This window comes from Polypterus senegalus, chromosome 11 (assembly GCF_016835505.1).
Source record: "Polypterus senegalus isolate Bchr_013 chromosome 11, ASM1683550v1, whole genome shotgun sequence".
NCBI lineage: Eukaryota > Metazoa > Chordata > Cladistia > Polypteriformes > Polypteridae > Polypterus > Polypterus senegalus.
Genome location: NC_053164.1, coordinates 152,662,575 through 152,686,207, shown reverse-complemented (window position 1 = coordinate 152,686,207; position 23,633 = coordinate 152,662,575). Strand labels below are relative to the sequence as shown.

General features: G+C 37.0%; 1 protein-coding gene across 5 annotated transcripts in view; it reads right to left on the bottom strand.

Moving 5' to 3' along the window:
* zgc:110789 (Xan_ur_permease domain-containing protein) overlaps positions 1-23,633 on the bottom strand; it is a 185,044-nt gene that overhangs the window by 25,100 nt on the left and 136,311 nt on the right. For all 5 annotated transcript variants that reach the window (XR_005635637.1, XR_005635636.1, XM_039769943.1 and 2 more), the window contains 4 exons: positions 14,788-14,969; positions 9,980-10,100; positions 7,506-7,662; positions 4,839-5,092 (listed from right to left, as the gene is read on the bottom strand). Coding sequence is in view for 3 of the 5 variants with exons in the window: in XM_039769943.1 (XP_039625877.1) it covers positions 4,839-5,092; positions 7,506-7,662; positions 9,980-10,100; positions 14,788-14,969 (714 nt within the window). In the remaining 2 variants the exon portion in view is untranslated. The remainder of the gene's footprint in view (positions 1-4,838; positions 5,093-7,505; positions 7,663-9,979; positions 10,101-14,787; positions 14,970-23,633) is intronic.

Here is a 23,633-nt window from a genome sequence, read left to right as displayed (position 1 = left end):
GCCTGGATTTGGATGCTGACCTGGACACAATTTGTGTGGAGTTTCACAGCTCTCTATGTGTCTGTGACCATTTTTCATGATGGGGTCAGATTCAGACCCTGGAGGATCACGAAAGCGTCATGGTTTCGTTATAACCTCTTTCTCCATTTAACTAATTACTGTGTCTTTTTGAACAGACTACATTTATTTAATTATAATTGACTTGCTTTTTAGGACTCAGACCTTTTAATTGTTTCTTTTTTATTAACTAGCAGCTAAACAAAAATAAAATGTAAAATGAGCCAGCATATGACCACCTAGGATGACGACCTCAAAATTCAATCAATTTAGTAATTAGAAGCCAAATCTTCTTCTTAATGAAACCAATTATTTAATTCCATGCTTTGCTGGAGCTGATATTCTGACACACAAGTCATTTTCAAAAGTGTTGATTTTCTTTTACCTTAGGGCACCAGTGAATCTTTCTTCACCAACAGATGCCCCACAGCCGCAGGACCTAATGACCCTGCCCAGCATCCAATTCATGCAAGCATTGATCAAGGAGCAAGAACACATCCTTGACAAGTCCCAGAATCAACTAAGAAAAACACAGAGGTTCTGCCTCCACTCTGCACTGCACATGTAAAGGCCGGCCATGACATCCAGCAACTTTAGGGGGATTCCGCAAAGTCTCAGGATGTCCCACAGGGCAGATCAATCAACTGAGTCAAACGCTTTACAAAATCAACAAAGACTGCAAAGGAACTTTGCCTATATTTCGTTTTTGCTCGAGTAGAACCCTCATTGTCAGGATGCGGTCAATGGTAGACTTCTTAGGCGTAAAAGTAGACTGCTCCGGTTGCTGGGTAGGTGAGTAAGTGACCACTGGTCCTATTGAGGATGACTCTAGCAAGGACCTTACCTGGCACCAAGAGCATTGTTACCATCCTGCAGTTGCTGTAATCCAGGCAATTACCCTTCCCTTTCCAGATAGACAAGTCCCATTTTCCAGTCAGTTGGGATGACACCAATCTCTCAAATGGAAGCAAAGATTGCTTGCTATGCCATGAGGACATCCTTACCACCAACCTGGAAAAGTTCACCCCAAATACCACAGATCCCTGCAGCCTTCCCTAACCTAGCTGGTCTTGACTTTGCTGACAATGCTGTAATTTTCGCAGAGTCAATGGAAGGCTATGGAAGTCCCCCATGGCTCTCAAGAGACTGAGCGAGGAGTCTGAGTGTCAGGGGTTGCGAATGTCCAGGGTTAAAACCAAGATCCAGGCCTTTAATGACCACTTGGGCATAGCAATCAGTAGTGTGTCTGTTTGCAGTGAGATAGTGTCGACCATGTCGATACATTTATTTAATTCAGCATTGACATTCATGCCTCTAGTGACTCTTTCTATGAAGTCAGTAAACGGATTATGAGAGCATGGGGAGGCATGAGGTTGCAGGAAAATGGTGTGTGGCACTCTTGATATATTTGCAAAAGGACAAAGGTCCAAACCTTTAGAGTCCTGGTGTTCCCTTTTTTGCAATATGGTTGCAAGACATAGATGTTATCCAGTGTCTCTTCTGAAAATCTTTGGGTACTGCTGGTTTGACTTTGTGTTGAACAAGCGGTTGCTCACGGATTCCCAAGTGAGGAACTTTACCGGCATTATGAGGGAGTGTCAGTTACGGTACGATGGCCATGTGGCCTTATTCTGCGAAAGTGATTCAGCTTGCAGGATCCTCTTTGTTGAGGACCCAAGCAGCTGGACCAGGCCAAGGTGATGCTCATATAACACCTGGCTGTGGAAGATGGATGGTCATTTCTGGAAGGTAGGACTGGACCTTATGTCTGCCTAGGGGGGGTGCCAACCTGGATCCCTAGCTATTTCATTGTGTGGTGGGAATGGCAACACATTGTACCAGTGCATGTTCCCCAGCCTGACCTTACCTTAAGGCACCATCAAAATGTTTTGTGGATCAAAATAGATCGATATTTCTCAGGCTTTCACCTGATAGACACACGCTTGTTGTATTGACTCACTTTACATATTATTAGGGTTTGATTGTTGATTAAGGGGAAAATAATTTAGGGTTCTAAGTCTTAAAAAGAAGGCCAATTAAAATTAGGGTAAAAGAAGTGTGACTTGAATGAAAACCTGCTGCCACTGTGGCTCTCTCTGGTCTGAGTTTGGCATCTTTGCCCAAGAAGTTTACACATTAGATGGATGAATGGATGGATGGATATTAGATTAATTGGCAAACCTGTATTATTTTAGTTTGATTCCAGTGGGTGTTTACATGAGCATGCTCTCTGATAGATTGGTGCCCCATTCAGGGCTGTTTCCTGCTAGGGTAGACTTTCATTTTTTTAGGTGTGAAATGTTAAAGGCAGACTAGAAAAATAATGAGTAGATGTGTGGACAACTTAATGACTGATGAGAAATCACAGTGACAGACTACTATGTAAGGAATTTTTGAACTGAAAGCAGTTAATGCAGTTGAGTGTCATGATGCAAGTGCAAATTCACTTAAGGCCAATGTGAATGGAATTCACATAGCAACCCTATTTATAGCCAACAGAGGGTGCTACAGAGTGAATACTGGAGGGAAGTGGGGAACTGTTATTAGTGTATAATAAGTACACCCACGTCACTAGAGGGCAGTGTGTCTGACTACTTTAAGTTATAGAGTGAGGACAGCCTGTCTGGTCTCAATATACTTAGACCTAGTCCACACTAAAATGGATAACACATCTATTGTATCAACTTTGACCATCCATCTATACTGAAAAGGCATTTTTGGCCATTGAAAACAAATCTTTTCAAAATACTCTCCCAAGTATATAAATTTGAAAATGCCAGGTCTCACACAGCACTGTGGAGGAAGTAAACAGAGTTAAACACTGACATTATGATTGTCATGTAATCATTTCATTTTTTTATGATAATTGCCTTTGTGATCTCATCTTTAGTGTAGAATAGTCTTTTCCTGACTTCTCTGCATCAGCCAATACTGTTGGTAAAAGAAAACTGAAAATAGTTACTTTCAAATATATTTATTTTAGTGTGGAATAAGGTTTATATAGTATCTATGGCTCATCTTGTAACAAAAAAGGGATTCTGGGAGCATATCCTGAAGTAAAAAGAGACCACAGTGTGGAAGGTGTGTGGGGAGGACTGCTCAAGTGCTTTGAGTATGTGGACCAGACCCCCCATGTTGCAGAAAGGCTCAACTGTATGCACAGACAGGCTCCCTGGGGTGTTAGGCTGTTGTTTTGTTTTGTTTTTTTTTTATAATGTGTTATGTTTTCATTTCTCTCTGTTATGTTGACCTTCCACTAATAAATTCCCTTTATATTTTTACACTTTTGTCCTTGTGAGTGTTTCTTTGAGTTTAGGGCAAACTGATAAGCTTCTCTACAGTTCACACCAGTAAAGTTCCTCTTCTTACTGCTGCAGTGTCCCACTTCATCTTAGCCATTTGAGTCTACATCTCACACTGACTGAGAAGAATGAACATTGGCTAAATGATATAATCAGTGGAAGAGACAACAGGTGGGCAGTTTTACCTTCCAAAATGTTAATGTTGCTCAAATGTGAAAATAACAACTGCAACAAATTCAAAAGAAAAAGGCAAACCAGGTCATGTATGTCTCTATAAGCTTTTATTACTCAGTAACACATTTTGTGCTTAAGAAAAAATAAAATACAACAGAATTCATAAATAGAATTGACCAAAGTGACCCAATGAACTCAATATGAATGTACCTCCCTCTAGCTTTTATTATATACAACAAAGTGAAATAATCAAAGAAACAAAACTAGATGTGTTGAAATCGGCCTCTGAATGAGTCATCCATTTCCTGAAGCTATTTCAACCCTTTGCAGGCATGCAGGAAGTTAAAATCTGAACAAACAAGCTTTCTGGACTGAACGGTCTCCTCTAATTTGTCAAATTTGTTGTGTTCTATCATGCAACATTTGGCACAAAGAAGGAGAGAACACTTCATAGGACATATAGTCCTTTCAAGTCACCCTCACAGAAAAACTAACGTTCATTAATGATAAATAATATTGACAAAGCTTTGATTTCTTTTAACCTGCTTGTGCGAAAATAGTAAATAAGTCATTTTCAATGTACTAGGTATACTATGCACTTTTGTCAAAAATGATAAGTTTTGCATGAACTTGGTAAAATATTGTGAGATTTGTGCATACCAGGCTTCAGCTTTGGAATAGATTCTAATCAGAAACAATATCTAGATCACTCTATATTTGATGGGTTTTTCTGACAAACTCTTATAAAAACAAGAATTTAATGACAGCTGGGTTTCTCTTTAGCTGTCACAAAATATTGAAGCATATATTCGCTGTGCTTTTACATTGTCAGAATTGGGCATTACATGTCAAACTAAGATGAGATTTCCAGAGAAAATTTTTGACAGGTTAACAGTATAGATGTATGACAAGTTAAAGTAATTTATACAAGTATGAAAAACTTCCAAATTTCAAATTAATTAATGTTTTCAAAAACCCATCACCCTTCATTTTCATGCAAGAAGCTTTATTCAACACATTTTATAAGGATAGGTAGGAAAATCCTAATTTGGTAGTGTTATTACAGTAAAATATAGGATTTCCACTGCTATTTCTTTTCTGTTACATTGCATTTTTGAAATGACAGCAGTAGGGTATTCTATTACCTTGAGACAAATAAAACTCTTTCTTTGAACTATTTAAATCATTTTATGTTGTCACCTAGGAATAAGTGAAAATAAATTTCTTGATTCTCTGTGTTCTCACGAACAAAACAAAATGCTTACTTGCCTTTCTCTGTAATAACTAGATGCTTTTACAACCTACCTTGGTGATCCCAAGTGCTCCTACATTTTCACTGTAGGAGGTGGTCCCATTTCCTGTCCCCCATGCACCTGCCAGGAGGCATCCAATTCCTTCAATTCCTATTCCCCTATTGATGGCATGTTTGGGGGGGGGAGGAGCACCAGAGAGTCGAGCACAAGCATGGTAATCCCCAACTGATTCTACCATGGAAGAAACCACACCAGCCAGAATTCCAAACACCCCAGCTGCACTTACAGTTGGCTTACCCCACTGACCTGAAAAAAATACAAAAGCAGTGGTACTGTAAAGAAATTGACTGTTTTACAATCATCTGCATATTAGGTTAGACTTTATTATGGCGGAGAACACTTTGTTTTCAACAGGAGAGTAACAGAACATTAGAACATTAGAAAAATGTAGATGAGAAGAGTCCATTTAGCAAAAGAAAACTTTGCAATTCAATCCACCTAATTCCTCCAAAATAACATCATCTCAACTCTTGAATGTCCCTAGAGAGTCAACAAACCAGACTGAAAACACAAAAAATGCAAAATACTTCAAGAAAACCCTGAATAAATAACATAATTTGTGATACAAAGCCAAACCATCTTGAGCATTTGGACAAAGAGGTAAACTGACAGAAGGGTCGGAATGTCAGGGTAAGTTAAATGCCTTGCTGAAGAAATAAGTTTTAAGTTGTCTTAATGAAATGAATTGAGTCAGCTGATGTAGTCTGTTCCATGACCTTTTAAAGCTTTGTAGGTTATTAATTAAATGTTATACTCTTATAAGACACAAGGAGCCAATGAAGAGAGAGCAAGATGGATGCTTGCTGTTGCGGTCTATGTAAAGACTCTTTCAGCAGAGTTTTGAACCGGATGGCGCTGTGATAAAACATAAGAAGAGGCACCTGCAGTTACAATAGTTGATGAAGTATGTCATAATTCATGTTTCTAATAATTCAGTTTCTCAGTATTAGAAGCATACAGGGATGAGCGAACATGGGATATGTTATGAAGGTGGAAGTAAGAAAATTTCAATGGGTTAAAAAACAAGTGGGATCAAAAATGATACAAAGATTAATAGCAGAAGAGGTAGGTAAGATGATATCATCACCAACAGTGACTGAAAATGAGTTAATTTTTTAAAACTGAACTTTAGTGCTAATTAGCATGGCTTTAGTTATGTTGCGGGTGGAAGGGTGGCGCAGTGGTAGAACTGCTGCCTCACAGTAAGGAGACCTGGGTTAGATTCCCGGGTCCTCCCTGCGTGGAGTTTGCATGTTCTTCCCCTGCCTACGTGGGTTCCCTCTGGGTGCTACGGCTTCCTCCCAAGTCCAAAGACATGCAGTTTAGGTGAATTGGGTGACCCTAAATTGTCCCTAGTGTTTGATTGGGGGGTGTGTGCTCACCCTATGGTGGACTGGCACCCTGTCCAAGGATGTTCCTCCCTTGCACCCTTTGCTACCTGGGATAGGCTCCAACAAACCTGCAGGTTAGGTGCATTGGCGATCCTACAGTGTCCCTAGTGTGTGCTTGGTGTGTGGGTGTGTGTGTATGTGTGTGTGTGTGTGTGTGCCCTGTGGTGGGCTGGCACCCTGCCCGGAGTTTATTCCTGCCTTGCACCCTGTGTTGGCTGGGATTGGCTCCAGCAGACCCCCGTGACCCTGTGTTAGGATGAAGCGAGTTGGATGATGGATGGATGGATAGTTATGTTGCAGTTTAATTTTAAAAAGTTTTGTTCCATCCAGGTTTTAATTTCACTGAGGTAATTTGTAAGTTGATAAAACTGAGAAATGTTTAACACTGAAATATATTTGAGCATCATTCACAAAGAAATGATAACCCAGTCCAAAGCTACAAATAATATGGCAGGGGAAAGTATATCAATAAAGAACAGTAGAGGACTCGGGACTTGAGGAACTCCTTGTGTTACTAGTGCTGAACTGGACCTGCTGTCACCAATCAGATGCATAAACCACTGGAGAGCAATGCTAGAAATAGCCAGAAGGGACAGTATATGCTTGACATTATCAAATGGTGCACTTATGTCTAACAGAATTATAATACAAATTTCCCCAGAGTCTGCTGCCATTACATACTCAAAGCAGAGTAGTTACACATCTGCTTTGAAACCACACTGAAAGGGTTCCATCAGCTATTTATTAGAAGTTAAATAACTAGAAAGATGCTATGTTTATATTCTGGAATATTTTACCAGTGTCACTGTGCACTGTTAATAATAACAACAAATATAAAGCAAATTATTTCAGTAGAACCTGCATGTATGTATACAAACATAATCTAAAATGATATATGTATTTTCTCTTGTAAAGCATGACATGGGTCAAATATTATAGCTATGTCAGAGCGATTCAGAGGGTTTCCTTTCAACAAGTTTGTTGTTGTCATCCAGTATAAAAAATCCTATAACTGTATATACAGTACAAGGGACTCTACACAGATATTGATACAGAGAAGTTACAGAACTAAGAAGCTAATAAGTATAATTTTTAACAGTTGAGAGACATATATTTCAAAATGAATGAACCCAATAGCTCCAGACAAGAACAACACATTAAAAATACTATCACCAATACAAATGATATATCATCATAGAGAAAAAGATTTCTCAACAGTATTATTGGATTGGATGTCTAATAACTATCATAACTATCAAACTCCTTACCTGGATAGGGGAATCGAAACCAAGGTGCTCTACCAATGACATTTCCTTTGAGATCAGTCCGTGCCTGGTAGCCGTAGGCCAGGGGATCTGATGTCAAGGCATTATATTCCGTGAGTATGTAACAGATAAGCCAAGACATGGTGATTCCAAGGAGAACCTGCAAAGCACAATCTGTTGTTTAACAGTCTTAAATACACTTCACTACACATGGGGTAGCCATGAGAAGAGGATAAACAGATATATTTAGAAAATCTGGGATGCTTGTGCTTCCCACGTCATCAAATTAATAAGGGCCAAACTGCTTGACTTTGTGAAGGTCATGTCCTCAGCAAAAACAGAAGTGGTGTAACAAATACCTGTAATTTCAAGAAAAGGCTGTCCATACCCTTTGGGATAGATTTGGAAGGCTCTGAGTAACAATACCGCAGGAAGACTGGTAGATTGTGCAATAGCATACATTTCATTGTTTTCCATGATCTAAATTGACAGATGATGTTTCAGAACTTGCTGCTATGACTTGAAGAGTCTGAACTCTATCCATGATATAAATCAAGCAATCTTTAAAAGACATTCTCCCTACTTGATATCAAATTAATTTGAATACAATTGTGTAGTCTGGTCAACCTTCTCAAGTGACAAGCCATCAACTCAGTGTGTACTAGTTGCTTATGCTACTTTTTAAAGACAGTATGACCAAGTGACAATACATGAAGGAGTTTCTGTTGACTATCATACTTTTCATAATAAATTTATCAAGTGCCATTTTCCAGAGGGACAATGTCAGACATCACATGAAATATAGAAAACATATGTGTTGTAAGTACCTACTCCCAGTATCTAACTGGGGAGGTGCAACATGATCATTATTATGAGGCCGCACCGTTGATTAACATATTTACATCATCTGTGGCTTTAAAAAATTATTTGAGACTTATTGTTGCAAAAAATTACATCAGTTGGTTGGGGCAGGTCCCCTGGCTCTCCTTAAAATCAGTTTCATTCAGTGAAGTTTTGTTTTTCTCCCCATGTTCCTCCATGGTTTGAAATTAAAAAAGTCACTCTGGAACATATCGTATATACTCGCGTATAAGTCGGGTCATGAAACCCGAAAAATCGATCATAAAATCGGACCCCAACTTATGCACCCATTCAAAAATGCGACACTTATTTATTTTTTTACATCTTCTTGCTTCCTCCAATCTTGCACCAGTTCCTCTGACACATCGAACTTTGTTGCAGCAGCAGAGTTGCCAATTTCTTTTGCCACTTTAACAACTTTTAATTTAAAACCAGCTTCACATTTTCTTCTGATCAAACGCTCCATTGTAAATAAGGGATGCTCTTATGATAAAGGTATATGAGGGTGTGAGATACAAAAAACACAAAACAGTGCAAACGTCGGTTCGAAATTGTTCGGGTATTACCGTGTGGTCATGTAGGCACAATACATAGAAAAAAAAGGCAGTGTGCTCTGTGGTTACTCTCTTAGGTGGACATTAGCATAGAATAATCTCTTGGACCAATAGCATGAGTTTTACACTTTCAACTTTTACAACCGATATTATAAAATTATACGGTAAAATTAAGCCCAGATTTATCCGCAGGATAACTTAAACACAAGTATATACAGGACCCAAATTTATGTGGTGATTAGGTCATGAATATTCAAAAAGGGTATCTCTTAAGCCATGCATGGTTACTAGAGGGTGTTGATGGGAAGTAGCTAAAAGCACATGCACACACGCATAGTTCTAAGTTCATCTGAGATTTATAAAGGAACTTGGTGTAGGACGTGGCATATGTATAGCTTTATAAAACCTTTTGTTTTGTACATATGTCTTTTATGCCATTCTGTCATAAGCAGCATTTTAGTATTGAATCTATGCAAGGCATGAGGCCCCAGCTCTATATGTTTTTTACATACTTATCTATATCAGGCTATTTTATTTACAATCTCAGTCTTATAATTTCAGATTAAGGGAAAAAACTGAAGTACCCAGAGAAAATACACCCAGATAAAGGTAACTGTTTATTTTGCACAAACAGTTTGACCTGATCAGAACTTGAAGACATTATTCTCTAGCAAAGAGACAGTGGTGAAAACAACTGTGCTGTTCTCTATATTGGAAATATGAACAGAGGAATCCACAGAATAATTAGGTAGCCTTTAGAAAGACGTATGTGCTGACGTTTTTGGTGTCCAGAAAGTAACTATTAAATGCACCAGATCAAAGAAAATAATATGAACAGAAGTTCCCAAAATTATGTAGTGATTTTGATGTCATTAAAACCCATGTATTTATTCCCATGGCTCCACTTTACTGTATCTTATAATTCCTTAACACACTTATTGCCATAGTTCTGAAGTATATAATGCTTTTACCATTAATAAAATCAACATATGGAGGAATCAAAGAGATAGAATCTGTGTTATTTTAAAAAGTTCAAAAAATAATCTCAATGTGATTACTTACTGGTAGAATTTGAAAGATGTATACTCGAGTGAAGTGAATTTTTTTGGTTTTGCTGTAAGTAGGAAGTGGAATTGGCAGATGCCGTAGATACTGAGAGAACAGCACAATGAGAAATGTAGTCCTGTAAATTAAAAGATAGGAAAAACTAATTATGGAAATGCATTTATTTTGACATGAAAAGAGTAATACTATTATGGAATACTATGTGTGCCAAATTGAAACATATATATATATATATCCATCCATCCATCCATCCATTTTCCAACCCGCTGAATCCGAACACAGGGTCACGGGGGTCCCAACCCAAACCACCGCAGTATATATATATATATATATATATATATATATATATATATATATATATATATATATATATATATATATATATATGTGTGTGTGTGTGTGTGTGAAGATTGTGCTTACCTTACATTTAATTACTGCAGGTTTTATTTCAAAATTTTTTTAAAAACTATTTTTATTTAACAGTAAAACTTTTCTGAATGTCTCTTTTAATGCCACAGTTATTTCTTTAAAAATTCCTCTTTTATGATGGTTTTATAATTCACAATCAAGACAAAGACCACTAGGTTGAACATGTTCTTATTGGTTAATCCTTTGTTGTTGATTACATTTCTCTGATTGCAGGTGACAGACTATCAAAAAACTTTAGTGCTGCTGCTACTGAGTGTGGTATCTCTGTATCCCAGACCCTGGAACCCCAAGTAGGTGGAGCTAACTTACTTGGCAGTACATGACATTATTTGACTCAGATAACCCTCCCACAATGCTCACCTTAACAATAGTTAAAAAAGGCTGGCATTCTAAAGGTATACATCTAGACTCTATTGGTGCCCATTGGAGTTAACTTGATGTGTGTGGACTGCCCACTGGAGTCACTTACTTACAGCTCCATGGTGGAGGAACTGGGCTGCAGAAATATATACTCATTGCTGCTTGACTTCCTACTGACAAAGATGTGGAGGTAGTTGGAAGATGGGATAGTTAGTTTTGCAGACAAAATGGAAAGAGATCATTTAACATATGATACTATGTTGAGTAGTACTGATGATCCATTGGAAATATTCCAGACAGATAATAGCTATTCAAAATATTGTTGAAGAAGTTGTTGGACTAAATAAATACTATTACCGCGCAAACATTGCCCATAAAGAAATCACATAGGCCATCCAGAGCTAGAAATTCTAGGTGACATGTTTCCACATATCTTTCCGTGTATAATGCTCAATCAATTTTAAGATCCAAAGAACTTCTTCATCAAGGTTTGGAGAGTTACTTTATTCCTACATTGTTAGAATAATAACAGATTGCTCATTAGATTGGTGGGGCTACATGCTTGAGTGCAAGTAACCCACTCCTGCATTCTATGAACCTCAACACATTCAACATGTCAAGTTGAGACTTTCAGAGAGAAGATAAATAAAAGGCCTGGAGATGTGGATCATACACAATGAATGTGAGAGAGAGAGAGACAGACAGAGAGTATTATGTTAAAGGACAGGAACATTCTGAGAGTAACAATATCTTGTCTTTGGTGTGTATTCGTTGCTTTATGAGTTATTTCCTGTGGATTGTAACAACAATCGGTTGTTAGGCTTTTAAAGTAATGTTTATTTTTCTTTAATAAATTTGCCTGTTGTTTGGTACACATTACAATATGTTAAACTATCACTATATATTTTGTCTTCAAAACTAACTATGCAATTCTTACTGCCTTGGTGTTTCCCATTTTGAATGCAAGTAGTGCTGAAGATTTCTGGTAGCCCACTGCCTACAATGATGTAAGTACTGATCAGGAAATTATTAAACAATAGGAATAGGTCTAGCCTGTTGTTTTGATTGACATGATGAGGTAATCACCATGAAAAGAGGAATTTAAAAAAATAATGCTGGTAATAAAATAGCCATTCGGAAATGTGTAGTTAGATAAAGATGGTCTTTAAAAATAAGGCCATTTTAAAGCAAAGCATATGGTAATGAAATATAAGGTAACTGCACTATTGAATCAAAAATAAACCAATGACAAATTTCACAATATTTAGAAGATTTTCAATTATTTATGCATTTTTCACAATTTAATGACTCATTTACTGTATATACAGTATATATCTCTGTACTTTTTCATGTCATTGTTTATTTTAATTCCCTTTTTATTTATTTCATTTAGGTACAAATATTATTCCATACACCATCCTTATCAAAAATCACATGAAAATAATATATTTTGAATTGTGCTGTTAAATTAAAATGGTTTAGAAATGTTGATTCTTGCAATATTTTACTGACTTTAAAATCAGAAATATTCCACACTTGCTACTTTTCAACTTTTATGAAAAAATATTTGCTTTCTGATATAGTGGTGCCATGATAATAATCTATGTGTTAATGTCAGTAGCACCAATAAAGTGATTAGCGGTTTCAAAAAACAGGAGAGAGACTACACTCCTTTTTATATCAGAGGAGATACTGTGAAAATATTCAACAGTTTAAATTTCTTGGAATGACCATCACTGATGACGTAAAGTGTATATAAATATATACATAGCAGTACCATTAGTGTTAACATAATTTTGACTCACTCTGTATATCTGACTCCTGCCTGATTAATGTTTTGGGTTTTCATAATCATTTCAATGTTTCCTTTTTTGTCTTGTTTGTTTTATGGCTACACATTGACTCATGCTTTCTAACCTTTTCTATCTTCTGGTCACACTATTTTCTTTAAACATCAGAATGGATTTTTAACTATAATCTTTAACTACACATTTTTAAGAAAAAATCACATTATTGATAATATGAGGGTGTAATCATATTTAGCTGACATAACCAATGTTATACTGAATGAAATAATAAAAATTGGATTAAAATGAACATACATAGAATTAGGAATAAAATTAATTTGTTTACTCTAGATGCAAATGCCCAGTTATGAACTGAGAATAATAATTCAGATTTACACATGTACTACACACAAGATAATAAAAAAAATATTGAATCAGTTAACAAATATTGTACAACAAAATAGAGCCTTGGAAAGATTTTTGAAACCTACTATTAAAACAAAGTAAATGACAGCTTAATGTTCAGCTATAGGTTAATTTTTGCTTCCTTTTTAATGCTGTTATATATTCAGTTGAATTATATTCGAGCAAAGCAGAGTTGGAAAAAGCACAAGATGAAATTAAATAATTGGGACAAAATAAAAACATTCTTAGGATGTATGCTGAGGTCTGTCAGAATACCAAGAGGAAGTCAGAACAGCAAATTGTCAAAACCCAAAAAAATACTAATCTAGACTAGAAGTAAAACTTCTAAAAAACTAAAATAAAACTAAAAAGTTTTATTTTTGCAGAAATATCCTCAAACTAGGGCACCACTAAGTTTTTCTGGCCATTTCAGTTTTCTTCTAAGTTCTAAGGACATGCTGTTTGAGTGAGGATATTTGTGTGATTGAGTATGCCATGTGACAGTGTTCGTTCTTGCTTTGTGCTCAATACTGGCAAGACAGGCACAGGCTCTTTACGACTATGAAACAGGTTAGAAAATGTCTGTGCAGGCAGATGCATTACCTATTGGCATAAGTTAATGTGAGAATCTGTATATGTTATCCAGAAATTTGACTAACATGTCAGAGGTTACTATTATTTGCATTTATTTTATGATAGATATGTGAATCTAAGAACATTGCTTTTAAAATTCATATTTATCATGATATTTGAATCCTCACTCTTACAATATAAATGTAAAACACTTCACAACTTATTTTTTGTCCTTTTTTAATTGAATCAATGAATATCTGTAAAGCCATAAAATAAAACTGTCTGGCATATCTCTTTTTTGCAGTCAGTCAGTCATTTTCCAACCCGCTTTATCCTAAAACAGGGTCATGGGGGTCTGCTGGAGCCAATCCCAGCCAACACAGGGTGCAAGGCAGGAACTAACCCTGGGCAGGGTGCCAGCCCACCGCAGGGCACACACCATGGACAATTTAGGATCATCAATGCACCTAACCTGCATATCTTTAGACTGTGGGAGGAAACCCACGCAGACACAAGGAGAACATGCAAACTCCATGCAGGGAGGACCCGGGAAACGAACCCAGGTCTGCTTATTGCGAGGCAGCAGCGCTACCACTGTGCCACCCTCTTTTTTGCATCTTCTCTTTATTTAATACTGTAGTTATACATTTCAATTTTTTATTAATGCAAATAAAAATGAAAAATTAAAAACTCACTAGCAGTTCTAATTGTATGCTATCTGCATACTGTATGCATAACCCAGGACTGTTTAATAGTACGCAATTTCCAGTAGACCTACCTCTGTTTAAATATTTATAAAATCCACTTTCAGTGATGTTTTATATATATATATATATATATATATATATATATATATATATATATATATATATATATATATATATATATATATATATATATATATATATATATATATAATTTTTTATAAAATTAATTAGTTTTCTTCTTAGCAGGGATTAATATTCATTTTGCAAATATCACCAAGAGGCAGTTAAGGTTAAATATTTAAAGGGTCAGGTTTAGTGGAGCTGCAGTTTGAATATTAATGATGCTGTTTCTTCAATGATGACATACTTGAAACATTCATGAGTTGTTTTACCTTAGGTGTTTTTTTTTTTACCATAATTGCAATTAATCTGTTATTTTGCTTTTCTGATTTGACTTATATTACTTTAAATTAAAGTTAATTGTAAAAAATTCTGCTTTCAAATGCTTTATCATTATTCCCTTTATCAGTTGTGTATCACTCACATGGCTGCAATTCCCCAGTGTTTCCCAGCATCATTACCAGCTGAGTCAAACAGTGAAAGCCCAATGAGAGAGATGGTGGGTGCAATAGTCAATGGTCCAATAAAGCTCATCAGTAGGCCGATGAGACCAGAGAATCCTACAAAGATCTGGAAACAGGAGGCAACCATGATAGATCCCTGTAGCTGCAAAAAAAGAAAAAAACAAATCATTATAGTACTAGGTATATTGAAACCTTAGTTAATACAATAAATTATTGAAAATGCATTGCAGTGTTGACCAAAAATATACTAACTATGAGTCATTTTATTATCTCTGTCATCCTCTGTTTAGATACAATATTTAAGCTTATATGTCTAAAATAAACAAATGCACAACCATATTACATTATTAGGAATAGTATCTAAGTTTCCAAAAATAGACCATTACTATCCAAGGGCCTTATGTATAAACAGTGTGTACACACAAAAAAATAGCATACATCCGTTTCCATACTCACTTCAAGATGTATAAAAACTAAACTTTGCATCATATTGGCTACCAGCCAATTAGAATATCTAATAATCACATCCTGCAAAACCCTCAGTAGAATTTTACAATAAATATGCCTCGTCTGAAGAGCAACATAGGAGTGACGAAGAAGAAGGAACGAAGACATCAGGAGGAGAGAACAGAGCAACGTTAGAAGAGGGCACCGGCAACGTGTGGCCATTTCCATCTGATCATCAGAAAAGTATCTAATGAACAACTACAAGTGCAAGATCACAAGCCACCTGTGACATTCATCCTTGTCATCTTTAACTTTTTGTAAGCTTTTTCTAAAGACTAAATATATCCAAACTTTACTGTCAGTCCTATTTTCTATTATTCTTTGTCCTACTGGTATTATTATCTATACTAATAAAAGGCAAAGCCCTCACTCACTCACTCACTCATTCATTCACTCACTCACTCACTCACTCACTCACTCACTGACTCATCACTAATTCTCCAACTTCCCGTGTAGGTAGAAGGCTGAAATTTGGCAGGCTCATTCCTTACAGCTTACTTACAAAAGATGGGCAGGTTTCATTTCGAAATTCTACGCCTAATGGTCATAACTGGAAGGTATTTTTCTCCATTAACTGTAATGGAGTTGAGCTGGAAAGACGTGGGGGGGCGGAGTTTCGTGTGACATCATCACGACTCCCACGTAATCACGTGAACTGACTGTCAACGCAGTGCATAGAAAACCAGGAAGACCTCCAAAAAGCGCTTAAGAAAACATGCATTATATAATTGAGAAGGCAGCGAAACAATAAGAAGCGAGCGAGTGACATATACTACCATATTCATGAGTGCTGCTACCTCGGAAAGAAAGCAAGGTGTAAACCTAAACTTTAAATTAAGTTCATAGACAGGCTACCGCTGCGTTTCACATGCCCACAGGTAATGCGGGATACAAGTTTAATGAGAGGACGCAGGATATAAACGAGAGTTTTGATCACTTTGCAACTAAGTTAAAATTGTAGGTGAAGGGGTGTGCTTATGCAAATTCCGAGAGACTGTGTTTGTGGGGGATTGACAGTTAAGGTGGGTGGGGGAGTCACGTCATCATCTCCCCTCCCATTCATCTCATTTCGCTCTGAGCTGAGCTCGGCTAACGCCGTCTTCCGAAGCAACTTCGTCAGACTGCCACCAAATACTCACAGAAAAATCCACAAGTTAATACACACGCTGTCTCTAGAGTTTCTCCACACTGAATCCTCCAGGCACTACTTACAAAAGGTCACATTGACAATCTTGTTACGTTATTTTTAAAATCTTTCCTTTTCTTAGCACAAGCACAGCTGAGAAGCTTCGATGCATGTGCTCCATAACGTTAAAAATAATGCATTTAATCACACTTTGCATTACAAGCAAAGGGAGCTTTTGTCAATGCATGATTTCCTGGTACACCGATTACATTGATCAGCGCATCCCGATTCATTTTACCCTCGCACCACCTTAGTTTGAGAAGAAGTATGAAAAATATGAGGTTAACACAGAAAAACAGATCACCAATTCAAGCTTTATGAATAATCGATTCGCCATCAATAATTGTTTTGGTAAAGCCATCCTCCTTCCATTTTATAATTTTTCCGCCACTAGCCATGATTAAATGAACGGTAAAAAAGAAAGAGCAAAGCGAGGGTGACTTATTTAGGCAGGCATATATATGACAGCAACACTCATGACAATGTCAATCATGTTACGTTATTATTAAAATGTTTCCTTTTCTTTTCATTACTTCTTTAACACACTACTTCTCCGCTGTAGGCGGGTATTTTGCAATATATATATATATGAATGACCTCCAAAGAGCGCTGAGACTTTTGATATCATGAACGTGTCTGCAAAAACTGGGGTCTCCTGCCCAGCAAAAGTCGAGCAGCCAGCGCGTGCATAGCTGTGCCGCCTTTGAGACGCTGACTGCGCTTCTGCCATAAGTCAAAGTGAGCACTTTTAATTTTTTTCATCCTCCCCCTGCGCTATAGCCCAGACAAGTGCAAACACAGGACCCCTTTTCTACACCACGGCAAAATAATATTAAGGCGATTCACACTTTCTTTTGCACGTATACGATTATGAAGTCCTCAGCTCGGATTATGAAGACACGCACACGAGTGGAGGACTGACAATGCCATCACAGCCGATTAATGGCGGGGACGTCTCACCAGTCTACACAAGACCCACCGCGACCCCAAAAGGCGATCATAACGTCAGCGAACACATCTCTCTATACTATATAAAAGAAAAAGGCAACTTTCCTTTCTTTACACCTTTTTCCTTTTATCCCAAACCAAAGCCTTTCTCTTAACACTGCAGAGGACACAAAACTAATTTTCTTTAAATGCCGGTAAGGCACATTACCAGAGGCACAAATTTGAACGCGTTCACATAGAAAATGTAATTTCAATGTACCTGTACTTCTTAAAACGTTAATGTTTTACTGTTTAATAACTTATAGACTATAATTTATTATTTTTCCCTTGCACTCAGTGACCAAACCTATACACACATATATAGACACATACAAACATACACACAAGTATATGTATGTGTATATATATATACACACACCCATACATACATACATACATACATACATACATACACACACATATATATAATTTGTGTGTGTGTATGTATGTATGTGTGTGTATATATGATGTAGATAGGTTTGTATGTATATATATATATATATATATATATATATATATATGTATGTATGTATGTATGTATGTATGTATGTGTGTGTGTGTGTGTGTGTGTGTGTGTGTGTGTGTATATATATGACAGCAGCAATCCAAGCTGTGAGAAAACAGTAAAAAGGAGGCGTGTCAGACGTCGTGGTACATTTTCTGATGCAGCTACCGAAAACAACTTCGTGACGCTGCCGCCAAATACACAAAACAATTACTTTGACAATCATGTTACATTATTTTTAAAATGTTTCCTTTTCTTTTCATAACTTCTTTAACACATGACATCGCTGTAAGCTGGTATTTTGCTATATATATATATCACAGCGACACTCATAACAGTGACAAAACAATTACATTGACAATCATGTTACATTATTTTCAAAATGTTTCCTTTTCTTTCTCTTTCCTTCTTTAACACACTACTTCTCCGCTGCCAAGCGCGGGTATATATATATATAGATAGGTAGAGATATATATATATAGATAGATATAAGAACAACATATATAGATAGATAGATAGATAGATAGATAGATAGATAGATAGATAGATAGATAGATAGATAGATATGAGAACAACACTCATATCAATGACAAAACAATTACATTAACAACCATGTTACGTTATTTTTAAAATTTTTCCTTTTCTTTTTCGTACCTTCTTTAACACACTACTTCTCCGCTGCGAAGCGTGGGTATTCTGCTAGTTCTTGTAATAAATACCATGCTACTTTTAACTTTCTATGCTTTGTCTTAATGTCTAGAGTGATTGAAGTAATAAGGTCGATTTCTTTGAGCACCTGGTGCATCAGAGGTTTGCCATTACCTTTGTGTTGCGAGGTTTATTAAGGCTGTGGGTGAGAGCTCTACCCCATAGTAGGGAAGTAAAGTAAGGCATTTGTGGCTGATAAATGGCCTATAGTCAAGGATGCCGAACCTGTGTATGTTTAAATGTATTCTTGGAGAACAAAAGTAATATTAAGGTCTGAGATATCTTTAATACATTGTTTGTTGTTCGTGCCAATAATAAGTAAGTCTCTTGAAGTGCCAAAAGAGTGACAGGTTGTGTTATTCCTATGGCACTTGTGTGGTTTAAAATGCTAGAGATTAGCCAGCTGTGTGTGTGTGTCTTTCATAGGGCAATGTTGAGTTTCTGTGTTTATGCATGTGTTTATCTTAAGGTGCAACAGTAGACCAATGTAGGTAATGAATCTGATGAGTACGCTTACCCCTAGGTAGAGGGTAAGTAGAGAGAAATACCACAGTAATACACACAACATTTATATTCCTTAGTTCATTGACCACATCTCTTACAGCATCCACTATTGCATTTTGTGACTGCAGAACAGCATCTGTCAGCACAAAGCCAGATGATCGCCCAGTGGATTCTGAGGGAGAGGTTTGTACATTGCCAATGCCTGAAGATGTGCCGGGCATAACAGCACCATCACCACCTGGTGGTCAGCTTTTGCAGTATTGTCTGAAGCAGAATAAACAGACAGTGGGCTGTGACTCACCTTCTTGCAGTGACTTTGATATCTGATCACTTCTTTCTTATTTCAGGCACTATGTGACTTTCTGAACTTGAACTTTATAGTGTCTCCACCAGACTGTATTACTTCTTCAATTTCCTATTATTGCTTTTACCACTGCCAAAGCAAACAAGCATTATATTTTCTCTAGCTTCCACTTCGCATTCTCTAAAATTCCTTTTTTTCCACATGCATTTGCCATTGTCTTTAAAAAACTTTGAATTGAAGGGACTATTTATATTCATTTGCATATTCAAATATGCAAAATTCGGACAGGAGTCAGGGTGGGGCTGTATGCGCATGCATATGCATTCAAATTCACATAGTTTGGGATTTATAAAGGGAGAGTGTGAATCTTTGCTTATTCAGTTATACATCTGATTTTTTTTTGTGTGTGTACAGACATTTCCAATTTTCAATGACATTTCCATTGTCTGTTTGCCAATTTTTATTGTAAACTAGACATTAAGCCCATTACAATAACGAGCGCTAGAACAGTAGTGCATAAACATTAGTAGGAGCAGTCTATATTAAATGGCAAGGGACCTTGTATATGGCTGTAATATGCGTCACTATATTGTGTGTCTTTAATTTTCTCTCTCAGTAATACTGGTTTGTATTTCCGTAAAATGTCTGTAATTTTGTCTGACAGTAATACAGTGGAACCTCGGTTCACGACCATAATTCGTTCCAAAACTCTGGTTGTAACCCAATTTGGTCATGAACCAAAGTAATTTCCCCCATAGGATTGTATGTAAATGCAATTGATCCATTCCAGACCATATGAACTGTGTGTAAATATATATTTTTTTTGTTTTTAAGCACAAATATAGTTAATTATACCATTGAATGCACAGCATAATAGTAAACTAAATGTAAAAACATTGAATAACACTAAGCCTTACGACCTGCTCGCTAAAAACACTTTTTTTTAATGAGTTTTAAGCACAGGGAAAAAAATGAACATTTGAAAAATCCGTAATTTAATAAACAACCAAGAAAAGTATCATTGCAACAATGCACGCACGCGCCTGTGTATGTGTGTCTCTCTCGCGGGCCTGCGTGTGTGTGTGTGTCTCTCTTAAGCGCGTGCCTCTGTGTCTGTGTGTGTCTCTCTCGCCTGTGTGTGTGTGTGTGTCTCTCTCGCACAGGCCTGTGTGTTTGTCTTTGTGTGTGTGTCTGTCTCGCGCGCACCTGTGTATGTGTGTCTGTCTCGTGCGTGCCTGTGTGTGTGTGTCTGTCTCTCACGCGCCTGTGTGTGTGTCTGTCTCTCTCTCTCTTTATCCCGTGCATGCGCACTTCACCAGAAGACACACACACACACGGATACCTGGATTCACACAGGGGTTTTATTAAACAGGATGATTATACACATGGCATTATATATGAGGCTCCAAATATGGGACCGTCTGAGTTTCTCTTCACTTGATGTGTTTGGTTGGCATTGTTTTTTAGTGAGTGCCACTAATTTGCATATCTGTTGCAAGTCAGCACAATCCTGGAAGTCATGCTAGGTGACATCTTTTTTTGTGACAATACTTAAACTGACACTACATGTTTATCAGAACCCAAATTTATGGATATGCTCTTAAAGCCTTTTTGTAATTGCATTGTATTAGATTCATTGACTATGGGTCGCTAGGTAATTTTGACTTTATATTTTGTTTTATTTGTTTTGGCTTTGACAATGTATTATCATTTGTTCTTCTTTCTATGATTCCCCACTTATTTTTGGCTTACAACTTATCTCCTTGTCCACTCTGTTCAAATAGTATGTTTCAATAGTGAATACAGTCAATATGGTAATAAAATGTGTTTACATGTGAAATTTCAGAATATGTAAACATGATAGTTAGTTAGGCACTCACCAAAATTCTCAAAAAGATACACACATTAATTTGTGTACTGGAAGCGCTGACAAAAACAGTTAAAGGAACAATCCCTGGAAATAACTATTCCAGGAAGGATTGTTGCCAGCATGGAAGTGTATCGGCTTTTGTCTAGTCTCCTGAATCATGTTATCAGGCCGCCACAGGGATACCTAAAACTGCTAGTGAGTTTTTTGGGGATGGTTGCATTGGGGATTAAAGTAATGTTTTTCACATTGTTTATACAGTATATAAGATTCATAATATTTAATTTGTGTGATGTGTTACTAGTACAATAGGATGATTTAGATAAGATGGTAGACAGACTAGCGAATATCTATAGAGCTGAAACATAACCCATGAAGAGAACCCAACAGAGAAAAATAGAAGTAGCTGAGATGAGGATGTTGAGATGTGTGGACTTACAAAAATCTAATATTTTAAAATAATGAACATAGCAAGAGTTGTGGAAATCTTGAAGAAACTCCAAGAGAAAAAGCTGCAATGGTGTGGCTAGAAGAAGTAGAAGAAGATGCAGTTTTTAACTGAACAGAATAGATTACAATACAATGCAAATGTGGATCTTACATGATAAAGAAAATGATTTTTAATGTGGCTGGGATGAAAAAATGTTTTCCATGGAGAAAGTAGTTTGTGAGCTGATGGGATTTATGCAGATTGACTGATGAATATGCTGATCTAAAAAAGCACCCTCAAGCATCCACTTACATAATGCTATGGTTAATTGATTGTTTGAGCTTTAAGTTTAAGATAAAATTGTTCGTATAGGCTACTAAGAAGATATAGAATAAGGAATTACGATCATTTCAGTTAATATAACATTGTATTAGCTACATAGTAATGTTTGATATGAATAACATGGGTTTTTCATGTTTTAATCAGCATGCAACAATTGCTTTGTTTCTGTAAATCCTACATTATTAGCCACCAAGGCACTATACATAAAAAAGAGAAAGTGTGAAAACTTTTCAAGCTCTTTGGTTCTTTTGCTATGAAACTTGCTTGGTGATTCTTCAGGTTCTTTCTTCTTCTGAAAATTGCCACATGTAAAGGCTCATTTACTGTTCTATTTCTTCTCATTTACTGTTCTGTTTCTTGCCACCTGCAACACTCACTGATGTCTGTTGAGCTGTGTATGTGTTGTACATGCAATTTCTTTAAGAAGTCTGCACATGTGAATTGACATCCATTGTCTGACACAATGGTACATGGATTTCCAAATCTGCTAAAGACTAAAGGGAGGAAATTTATAACATTTTGAATCGTGATATAAAGCAGTGAAGGCAACTTCTGACCATTTGCTATGATAATCAATGAGGGTTAGGGCATAGCGATAATTTCAGACAGCTGTTTCAAATATTCCCACTACATCTATGGCCAACTTTTACCAGGGCTCGAATGGAAATGGCACAGGTTTTAAAGGTGCAGCAGAAGGATTGGCTGTCTTGTTAGAATATTGGCACAGCTGACAATTTTGAGCTGACACCATGTCATCTATACCTGGCCACCAGTATAGCTCACACAGGCGCTGTTTGGTTCTCACAGTGCCTTGGTGACCCTCATGAGCAAGCACTATCAAGGTGTAGTGCAGAGAAGCAGGAATAATGAGACAAGCACTACAGAACACAAATTCATCTTGTGCAATGAATTTATCTTGTGATTGGAAATATGGATGCAAAACTGTGTCAACTGCATTAAGATAAGAAGGCCAACAATGGGTAATCTGATTTTGCAGAGCAGACAATGCACTGCACAAGGCAGAGACAGAGGCAGAGGCAAACTGCCCATTAAAGCAGAAGATAACTTTGCCACAAACTCGGATTCAGATTCAGAAATGTCTTCAGCAGCAGCAGGTAAGGGCAAGCAGGAGAGACAATAGGCAGTGTAATTTTGTGACCCAAGATGAACAGCAACAGTATAGTTAAAAACACAGCAGTTGCACTGCCCAGCATGCAATCCATATGCCTGCATGAGCAGACCCTTTTGAGGACAACAGAGTGGTCAACATTTGATGATCAGTCTGGAGAGTAAATTTACAACCTACAAGTCCTGTATGTCCCTCATTTTTCAACAGCACACACACATCCAAGGGCCTTTTTTTCGACTGTAGAATATTTATTTTCAGCAGCAGTAAGAGTCCCAGACGTGAAGGCAACAGTCCATTCTGTGTAGTCAGGGTGGACTTAAGCAAGGACAGCACTGAG